Raw genomic sequence first — 11,619 nt, forward strand, 5'->3', positions numbered from 1 at the left:
CACTGCTCTACACCTAAGCATGTGGGTATTTGCATATGTGTGTTGAATTTTCAGAACCATGTCTTTCAATTTCAGAACCATGGATAGTTGGGCGTCATTGGATAAGGCACAGTATGGCAGCTGTGTACAGTTTGTTGATCGTACTGTAGGCTCAAATGTAGTTTTGGAAATCCCCATCTGTTCTGTATTCCATTAGGCCTAGGCTACTTATTGTATTCTAATTCCTTACATAGAATACTGCAGCCTACAGTACGCAGACCTCAAAAAGTAAAAGAAACAAGGTAGGTTAATTTTTTTTAAAGCAAAAACAACATTTACAGCTTTTTTACAAGATTAATTTCATGTGCGCAACAGTGCCTATGCTTGCTCAATGAGGCACATTGAAACAATTAAACACAAGCGACATTTACTCTGCTCTCTCCAAGTGAAATATGCGCCCTTGATACATGCCACTCAATTGGTGCAGGTTATTCCCCAGTGTTGTGGCTCAGTATCAAGCGAAATGCTGCATGCTGAAAAATGTTGTTGTAGAATTGCATGAAATGTGCTTACAAAAAACACATTCTCCTGGGAGAGGACTTCCAGACATGTAACGGACTGAACACAATTTTCCAAGGCTAAACATGATTTTTACTACCACTGTACTCAGCAACACTTCTAGTATACATAGGCTATCAAGTGAGTTCCAACCATGAGGATTGTCATACAAAGTGTTCAAAGTGCTTTGTCTAGATTGCATAGGGAACACATAATGGACTACACAAAACATTTTCCAAGGCTATTTTTACTCCCACTCTATTCAGCAGCAATTGTGGTATACATATGAAGTGAGTTTCAACTATGAGGGGTGTCATGCAGAATGTTATTGGCCCTTTACTGTGCCCAACAGTTCAAAGTGCCTCCTCAAGACGACATATATATATATATGAATATAGCTCTCTAATATCATTAGAATATCACATTTTGTAGACCTTGCACATTGAATATAACATTGGTGTAACTGTACATAGCCTAAAATGCAGTCATATGTGAAGCACCATTGTGTATATACCAAGAAGGTATATACACCAGTTATTTGCTAAAGTAAAAAAAAAAAGTAAAAGTGGACACAAAATTGTGGCTGCACGCCTTTACGCAAATGCAAAAGTCAACAGACAAATCTGTCAAATCTCACGCTCCACCATGCAAACCACATTCAAAACAAATATTGATGTTTCCTGGCTTATAACAAGCAATCGAGTTACGCACAATTATGTACCAAATGTGTGTAATCGTGGCGAATTTCACCATCTCCCTGCACGTGGATATCGTGCCCTTATCAGCAATCAGACACACATAGGCTACTGTAGCCTACATAAACACACAAGTGGAGAAAAGGTTCTAATAGACTGAGAGCAAAACTATGGCTTGAGTAAAACAAATGTAATAGGCGTACGTTTCGAAATACGGGTGTGATGAAGGGTATGTGTCTGTTATTCGCAGGCTGGGTGCGCACTGCCAGGCTTCTATTCACATGTAATCACTTTGATCATGCACATAACTTATTGTCGGTCTGCCGATGTTTCTGATATCACCATTAACGTTAAAATGGGTAAGTCATTCATAACTATAAGGTCAATTTCATAAACCTGCTAGACACACACTCACAGCAGAGCAAATTGTTTGTCTTATCCATTATCCACATCATTAGGCTGCCCAATTTCAGTATTGTTGTCAACATCACTGGCCTTTATGCAGACACAAATACAGTAGCCTATATACACACACAGGGGGAGATATCATAGGATGCTGCTCATTGAAGGTATAAATAGACTGAGAGAAAATACTTGTTTCGACATATGGGTGTGTCTTCTTCGGAGGCTGGGTGCGCACTGCGCTGGCTTCTATTCACATGTAATCGTCACTTTGATCATACAAATAACTGTCCATGTTGCTGATATCACCATTACGGTTGAAATGGGTCAGCAATTAATTTCAAAACTGTGGGGATGCCTTTGGGAGCAGGTGTTTATCGCACCTCAGGACGTGACTTGGAAATGTTGGATCATAAAAAGCTGTGGTAGTCATGAAAATGCTTCCAGATTCTGTTCTATGTGCGTTTTAGAAATTGTTACAACACTATTATGTTAAAAACAGACAATTAGGAAAAGTCAGGGAAGGAGGGGGACATGGGTTTCACAATGGATTAAATTAAAATAATTTGCCATCAGTCCACACACAATACCCCAGAATGACAAAGTGAAAACAATTTTTTTTTAATTTGAGTAAATTTATTCAAATTGAAATACAGAAATACCTCATGTACATAAGTATTCAGACCCTTTGTTATGACACTCTTAAAATTAGCTAAAATGCAAAAATGTAATCAACCAATCACTCTATAAGTTGAATTGAGTCCATCTTAATGCAAGGATAATAGTTCATGTAATTTTGGAATTAATATCTTTGTTTATATAGGAGTCTCTAGGAATCAATTACACAGTGTGTAGATTAGGATGTCATTACCAACTCAGCAAATTTCATAATTTTCTCTTGATCCTGACAAACTCCCCAATCCCTGCCGGTGACAAACATACCCATAACATGATGCAAGCTACCACTATTCTTCAGAGATGGTGCAAAAACTGCATTGCATGTGCTGGATTTGCACCAAACTTTAATGCTTTGTAGTAAAACCAAATAAACACATTTCCAGCCAGTTTCTTTGCTGTATCACTTGATTTCATTGTTGCAAACACAATTATGGATATGAGAGAGATTATATTCCATTAAGGGATTCTTTTTTATCTTTTATTTTATAGAGTGACTGAGATGATGTTGTCCCATCGACTGTGCTTTTTCCTCTCCACCATTCAACTTTGTAGATTTTTTTAAGTTGGCCCAGGCCTCAGGGTCGCATTCCTGAGCAGTTTTGTTCCTCTCCATTTACTCAGTTTGTAATGACAACCTGATCCACACAGTGTGTAATTGATTCCTATGCAAATCAGAGACCCTATAAAAAGAAAGATATTAATTCCAAAATTACATGAACTATTATCCTTGCATTAAGATGGACTCAGTTAAACTTATGGAGTGATTTGTTGATGACATTTTAGCTAATTTTAAGAGTGTCATAGCAAAGGATCTGAATACTTATGTACATGAGGTATTTCTGTATTTCAATTTGAATAAATTTACAGAAATTTCTAAAAACCTGTTTTCGCTTTGTCATTCTGGGGTATTGTGTGTGGATTGATGGCAAATTCTTTTAATTTAATCCATTTTAAATCAAGTCTTTAACACAACAAAATCTGGAAAAAGGGAAGGGGTCTGAATACTTTCCGAAGGCACTGTTCATATGTTTGTGACGGCAAGGGTGAAAAACAAAACATTCAGCTTTTTTGAATAGATAGCTAGATTTACAATTACGGGTTAGGGTTAGGGTTTTATTGCCCATTTACGATTAACATAACGTAACAGACATTTTTCTCTTTTGCATACCTATAGGAACCAAAAAACCCAACAGGATTTTGATTGGATTTATACTTTTGATTATCCTATAGGAAAACAAATATTCCAATACGATTCCAATGGGATTCTAATAGAGGTGACCTATAGAATTAAAAAGAAATTACTAGGGCATGATGGCCCTCAAGGTCTGTGGGTTGTGGACCCCTGAATTATATACGGCAGGAAGACCAAATAAGTCTAACAGTTTTTCTCCATCTAAAATCAAATGGTTAAGTAAGCTAAATGTGTTTCTTAGTACAAAATTGCAGGCACAGTGTAGTCTTTCATGCCCACATGGTAATACAATTACAAATGACATGACTAGAATTCTGTTGAAGAGACATACTCTATGTAATACTGTAGGTTTGAAAGATTTGTGTGTGTGTGTGTGTGTGTGTGTGTTAAGATGATTATGAAATCCTGAAATCCTGTAATTCTTGCAAGCAGCCCATTTTCTCTGACAAATTATACTGTTGGTTCTGGGTCAAAGTTTCACTCTTTGGAACAGTCTCCCAAACCACATCAAATAATCCTGAGAACTCTCCTCCTTCAAACCATCCCTCAAAATCTATCTTTTTAAACTTGCTTTTAATCTTGAACTATTTTTATTATAGTTCTTACTGACTGTCCTTTTGTTTTACTTCTTTCCATGGAATGTCATGTATCTGAGTAGTGAGAAAAGCAAAATAAATGCATTATTATTATTATTATTATTATAAAGTGTTGACCTGTCATGTTGCTACTGACTTGAAATGATTGATTGAACAAGCTACAGATCATTTCACCAACATGATGGTATTGCCAATTCATTTTTAGAAAAGGATGCCAGTATATTATTTCTCAACTATGCTGGTTTACAGTACACAAGAGAAAGAAGACATGGAGAAACAATTCCAGCTGCACTGACACAGAGACATTCCTATGCATCAAAGTCAATACAAAAATGAATACAAAAAAACTATGACTGTACATTTAATTTGAAATTATTTTATCTTCTCACAAAGTCACACACACCACATCACACACACCACAAATTAGGCTAAATAATATTTAAAAAAAACCAATTGAGAAAGAGAGTAGACAGGTCAAACAGAGACACTAGGGACTCTAAATTGTTTCTGCTAAAACTGTGCTGTGCAGTAGGTGGAGATAATTGAATATGAGACAAAGATGTCCTGGCCAGTCTTCGTCTCATACTTCACTCCTGTCTTACTTCAGTTGCCTCTACTAATACATTTTTGTTTCCTCTTTGTATACGCCGTCACAACTGTATGGTTATAATTACAGTACTGTAAACCTAGGGTCACTGGCAATAGTGGAATAGAATAATAATATTCAACGTAAAAATAAATACATTTCAGGATCATTTTGGAGAGGATACATAAACACGGTTGTTTGAACCTGTTAAGACAGCGATGAGCACAGTTCCAGTGATCAGTGGTAATGACCATGCAGTGTGGGAGGTAGACTTACATACAGTAGGCCTATTGTATGGTAGTTTATATTATCAATATTACCATGGATTGAAGAAGTGAAATTTGACAACTTTCAGGGTGTGTCTAACAACTAACTTTTCAGTTTGTGTGTAAAGGCTCTCCAAACTTATTTCCTAGTAAGTACTGTATGCATATTTTCCTATAATCTATACAGTACAATGTTTAAGATATTATACTATTTGATATCATACCATATGTTTGCATGATTTCTTTAGTAATTGGCACAGAGAGCGGAGACAACATTGGTCATTCGTATAAGGTAACATAGCTCACAGAATTTTAGAATGTGAGAATAAACACTAGGCCAATTTACTCCACATACTGTATTTGTAGAGGATGTACTGGTGGTATTAGGGATTATCCCAACAACTGCTGTACCCGTTATGATCAAGTAAGTGTCTGTTTTTGCCTATCGGTAATTATTGAACATGGAATGAATAATTTGCCCACTCACCTTGACAAGTCCACCGATACTCCCATTTACTGCCCCACCTATATTGGTGCTAAATTTATATTGGTCGGAGCAGACGCACCTTTATTAAATTGGTTAAATACCAATTTACCAAAACAGTCTTTGCACATGGTTTCAGTGCACGAGTCTGAGTGTGTATTGTGCAGCTGAGGTTGCTGTAAGGTCATGGCAGTAATAATCCTCCCAGTAAGGTTGCAGCACCATTTTTCTTTGCTGTGGCTATCCTACCTGAAGTTCTGGGACCTAGTTTCTGTTGAAAGCTATCTGTTTGAAGTCAATTGCTGTCAATCTCCAGAGGGAAGGCCTGAAACTATTCTGCAAGGTATTTAACTCCTACTCACCTTGGACTAGGACTAAATACATTTGGATTGAGTGATGAAACCTGTCTGGTCGTTAACTGATCGTTAGGTGGGAGGGGCTGCAACCCTGCTAAGTCATCAGCAATTACAGAATTTGCATTTCTATCCTGACAGTCAAAAAGCGACAGCCTCTGCGACAACCTCTTGACACGAAGACGAAGGAGTCAATCTGTGGAGTCCATCGATGAAGGCCTGACAGAAAGGCCAAACTACTAAGTATTTTTATTCTATTAGTTTATTTTTCATTACTCTGAGTGTATTGAGTGCTACTTACATCTTGTATTGCCCATAAACCCTCTATCTCTATACCAGCAAATATCACAATGTGCTTTCTCCCCATTTCATCCCTCAGGAGGACACATCGATGCTACACCTCCCCTCGCAACCATTCCAATCTAATCTACTCACCATGCTCAACTGACCACAACCTCACTGTCACAGGAGGACTTTGGAACTGCCAGTCAGCGGTCCGGAAAGCAGAGGCTATCTCAGCTTACGCCTGCTTCATGGCCCTCCACTTCCTTTCCCTCACAGAGACATGGATTACACTGGAAAACACAGCTACTCCGGCAGCCCTCTCTGATGCCTACTCCTTTTCTCATTCCCCTAGACTCTCTGGTTGAGGGGGAGGCACAGGACTCCTCATCGCACCGTAGTGGTCACATAATGTCCTTCCCCTGTTACACCTGTCCATATCCACCTTTGAATTCCATGCTTTTTCTGTCACCTCCCCTGTCAAACTTCACATTGTCGTTATCTATCGTCCACTAGGTCAGCTTGGCAACTTCTTAGATGAGATGGATGTCCTTCTCAGCTTCTTCCCTGAGGACAGCACATCGCTCTCACTACTGGGTGACTTCAACATCCAGTCAGAGAAACGTCGCTCATCTGGAGTACTTGACCTTCTCTCCTCCTTCAGCATTACCCTGTGTCACATTCCTCCGACTCATAAGGAGGGCTATCAGCTCGACTTCACCAGATCCTCCCATACCCCCAACCTTACTGTCACCCCTCTTCCAGTTTCTGGTCATCATTTTGTATCCTTCTCCCTTCCCCTCAAATCCACCCTCTCCCAGTCAGTCTCTACCCACACTGTATCCTCTCGTCGCAACCTGCATACCCTCTCCCTCACCGCTCTCTCTTCCTCTGTCTTATCCTTCCTAACTTCTGTTGAATCCTTCTCCCTTCTATCCACTGATGCAGCCTCCTCCACCCTCTTGTCCACTCTTTACTCATCCTTCGACTCTCTCTGTCCACTGACCTCAAGGCCAGCACGATCCTCTCCACGCGCTCCTTGGCTGTCTGAAACCCTTTAAGCTTGTAGAATAGGGCTTCGGGCAGCTGAAAGGAAATGGAGAAAAACTGGCCTCCATGATGATCTAAAACCTTCTCTCTCTCTCCTCCCCAACTACACCTCATCTGCATTAGCTGCTAAAGCTTCTTACTACCATTCCAAAATTCAATCATCTGCCTCTGACCCAAGATGTGTTCTCCACATTTTCCTCACTCCTCAACCCACCTCCTCCCCCTCCTCCCTCCTCCTTGTCTACGGATGACTTGGTCACCTACTTTGAAAAGAAGGTTGATGACATTAGCAGCTCTTTCTCTAGACCTCTCGCCAACACTGCTACCACTCCTCCCAAACCCACTGTGCTACACTTGGTCTTTGGTTTATCAGCTCTTTCCCCCCTCTCCTCTGATGATAGTCTAAAACTAGTCACATCCAAGCGGGCAACCACCTGCCCCTTCGATCCTATCCCCTCCCCCTTTCTCCAATCCATCTCCCAAGACCTCTTTCCGTTCCTTACCACCATAATCAATTCCTCTCTATCCACAGGATCTGTCCCAGCTGCCTTTAAGACAACCAGAGTCAAGCCTCTTCTCAAGAAACCAACTCTTGACCTGTCTGCTGTCCATAACTACAGACCTGTATCCCTTCTCTCTTTCTTATCTAAAACCCTTGAATGTGCTGTTTCTAACCAACTGTCTCACTATCTCCTTCAGAACAACCTCCTTGACCCTCACCAATCTGGCTTTAAGGCTGGGCACTCTACTGAGACTGCTCTCCTTACTGTCACGGAGGTCCTCCACTCTGCTTGAGCTTCCTCCCTCTCCTCTGTTCTCATTCTTCTGGACCTTTCTGCTGCATTCAACACAGTATACCACCCAATCCTTCTCTCCACCCTCTCAGAACTGGGCATCTCTGGCTCTGCACTCTCCTGGTTTGCATCCTACCTGGTCGATCGCTCTTGCCAGGTGACATCGAGAGGATCGCTGTCCTCTCCATGTGCCCTCACCACTGGGGTCCCCCAGGGCTCTGTCCTAGGGCCCTTACTGTTCTCCCTCTATACCAAATCTCTTGGCTCAGTAATTTCCTCACATGATTTCTCCTACCACTGCTACGCAGATGACACTCACATTTTTCTCTCTTCCCCCCCCCTCTGACTCACAGATGGCAACACATGTCTCTGCGTGTCTTGCAGACATTTCTGCTTGGATGTCAGCCCACCACCTCAAGCTCAATCTTAACAAGACTGAGCTGCTCTTCCTCCCTGGGAAAGCCTGCCCTCTCCAAGACTTATCCAACTTATCCACTTATCCTGTGTGGTGAATATCACAGCGACAGCACGCTCCTGTAGATTCTTCCTCTACAACATCAGAAGGATACGTCCATTCCTCACCAGAGAAGCAGCACAACTCTTGGTCCAGACACTTGTGATCTCTCGCTTTGACTACTGCAACGCACTGTTGGCCGGGCTCCCCGCTTCTGCCATCAGACCTCTGCAGCTCATCCAGAATGCTGGCCCCCGTCTGGTGTTCAATCTCCCCAAATTTTCCCATGTTGTCACCCCCCTCCTTTGCACCCTTCACTGGCTCCCGGTAGCAGCTCGCATCAGATTCAAGACCCTGGTGCTCGCCGACCCGGCGGCAAAGGGAACAGCCCCTCCCTACTTGCAAGCAATGGTCAGTCCCCAAACCCCTGCCTGCCCCTTCACTCCACTCTTCCACCTCAGCTGGCTGCCTGGCTCTGCCAGCTCTGCGTGGATGCAGCAGTCGTGCTACTCGGTCACAGCTTTTCACTGTCCTGGCGCCCTGCTGGTGGAACGAGCTTCCCACTGCTGTCAGAACTGCAGAGTCACTACTTATCTTCCGTCGTAGATTGAAGACCCATCTCTTCAGGCTTAACTGTCCCTCCTAAAGACCTCTTCATCCCCACTACCCCCCTGTACAGTTTCTCTACTGTAAATAAATTAATACAAAAAATTATAAAAAGTAATTCTTCCTTCTTTTAGCATTGTGACTGCCAATAGCCCCTGGTCCTAGCATAGATTACTTTAATTTTTCTTATGATGACTGATGGATAGATGATTCACGTATTTAAATGCCAAAAATGTAATTGTAAACACTTTGGAATACTCAAGTTGTGCTTGATTTAGTTTGCCTGCATGATCCATTGGAGCTAATAGAATAGTCCCAAAAGTGCAAACTCAAAGCTATATCAAATGAGCCTCAATTACTCTCAAGTTTTTTACATTGTGTATTTGAACAAGGTAATATCCCATCACAAGTATATAGCTACAATAACATATCAATCAAATACATCTTGACTATTTAGTGGGATAAACATAGCATCTATAGCAAGATGGTAGGTTGGTTGGTTGTCATCGATATACATTATTAAGCCTAATCTTTAATTCTAATCATTCATTCATTCCAGTGCCTATTTTTAGCAATATTTTGGGAGAGTATACATATAGATTGATAGACAGATTGAGAAACATGTCAGATTGTGTTACCAAATATAACAGACAGTCCCAAGTCAATTCGTGACACTTCTGTCAGGTTGACACAGTGATTCAGAGGGTAGGCTTGCGCTAGCGTTCACACACCAGTCAATGCCAAATAACTCATTACACAGTGTAGGGAGTGCGAGAGAAAGAGAGAGGGAGGAGAAGAAAGGACTCAGTCTATCATGTGGTTCTTAGTCATCTTTCCTAAGACACGTGTCAGCCAACAATGTTTTACTGGCAGAATGTGATTCAGCATTAACACATTCAGACACAGTAGCAATAGCCAGGATAAGCAGCTTGTTTCATAACTGTTAATGTAGTTAGGTTATTGGATATAGATTGTTTTCCTGTCTGGGTTCAGCTGTTCTCATTCCCAGTTTTGGAAGTCTTTGTGTGCTCTTGCGAGTAGACTAGCTAAAGCAACAATTTGCATTTCAATACCCCATAAACTCAACAGGCACTTCGCAAAATCTGGCAGCACTTGTGCATCTGCCTCCCGAAAAGGAACATAGTTATTTTCATACAACAATAGCTGGATTTCAGCAGGCAGGCATAACACCATTTTAATATAGAGAATGTTAAATATTAGACTTAAAAGTCCTGTGCAGGATATCACAAATCATAATTGTATCAGTAATCCCATTGACTGGAGCTCTGTCTGGCTGCCTGCCTCTGCCCTCAGCCTGGTCTCGAGAGCTTACACACACCCTAATGATTTATAGTTTGTCATTGCAACACATTACAGCACATACCTACAACACTCTATATAGACCAGCAGTTGAAACACAATCAGAAAAAAAAGAACCACAAGAGACCTCCCTGTCAAGCTGAGCAAACAAAGTCAAAAAGAGACATTAAAAATAGACAGCCAGAGAATGAACATTTCAGTTGATCTGGGCGCGTACAGTGTGTTCTAGCTGCGTCACAGAAGTCGTTTGATGAACGCATGACTCGCAGTGTTCATTTCATAAATGAAACATGCTTCCAACTATTCACGCTTCCTTAACACACCACAGCTGTATGTGTAAGTGATCTGTTGCTCATGTGTTTCCTTAGTAAACACTTATTTCTGCTTTTGTTTGCCTACTATGCTCAGATGACACACAGCTCTATAACTAATTCAGTGTCACATTTGCACCTGTGCTAATGGCTTTATTGATGTGCCACTACTGAACAACACACTTCTCACACACTGTGTGAGACCTGTTCATAATCTTACACAACAAAGTTAGCACACCTTATGCTGCTCCAGGTGCCGGGAAAGAAAACCTCAAAAAGTACGAAAAACGTTACTCTCTCTGTAAACGTTGAAGGTCTGTAGTTTTTTTTAAGGTCCATTAAATTATGTGGAGCAAACAAAATTCCAGTGTGCTGTTGCTTCATTTTTGCAAAACCTGACGCATCATAAGCCAAGCTCAAATGACCAATTATCTTATTTCGGAATAAAAATGTGAGATGTCTATGATCATCATGACAAAATAGCACTATTTTACTCTCAACCCAAACCCCTTATTGATAGTGGGCACATACTGTACAGGACTGTATGATACTGAAAGAGATGTCCATAGTGTAGTATGCACTGGAATTACATGCACAATCAAGTCAGGCGGATGAGTGTGGCGCAGTACATAACCTACCTTGGCTTTGTGGGCTGGTTTGTGTGTGTTCATCTGGCTGACCTGGGCAAGTAGAAAATAGTAAAGTCCACTTTTAGAGTCATTGGAGCAGAGTTCCTGTCTCTGCCGAAGATAGGATTATTTCACACTTGAGAGTCTGGGCGATGGAGAGAGGGAGAGCATGGACCGGTCGATGTCCGAGCATGGACTAACAAGAGGTTCAATAGTCAGAGCTGCCTAGCCATCTCTGTCTTGAGTGTGTGAGTGTGTGTATGTGTGAGGGAGTGAGGGTGTGGGTGTGTGTGACCGCCTCTCCTCACTGGTACTCTGTTGAGGGGCTGAGTATTAAAGACCTCCTCTTTCTCTCCTTCTCCTTCTGACTCACTCTCTCTCTCT

The 11,619-nt window shown here is 41.4% G+C and overlaps 1 protein-coding gene across 1 annotated transcript in view; it reads right to left on the bottom strand.

Moving 5' to 3' along the window:
- The window catches only part of csf1a (colony stimulating factor 1a (macrophage)), a gene marked incomplete at both ends in the record, with an annotated part of 28,368 nt that extends 17,091 nt beyond the window's left edge, over window positions 1–11,277 (bottom strand). The window contains one exon of the mRNA XM_083667692.1: window positions 11,245–11,277. Coding sequence (XP_083523818.1) covers window positions 11,245–11,277 — 33 coding nt within the window. The remainder of the gene's footprint in view (window positions 1–11,244) is intronic.
- Between the last annotated feature and the right edge of the window lie 342 nt (window positions 11,278–11,619).

This window comes from Argentina silus, assembly GCF_951799395.1.
Source record: "Argentina silus genome assembly, chromosome: 4".
NCBI classification, from domain to species: domain Eukaryota; kingdom Metazoa; phylum Chordata; class Actinopteri; order Argentiniformes; family Argentinidae; genus Argentina; species Argentina silus.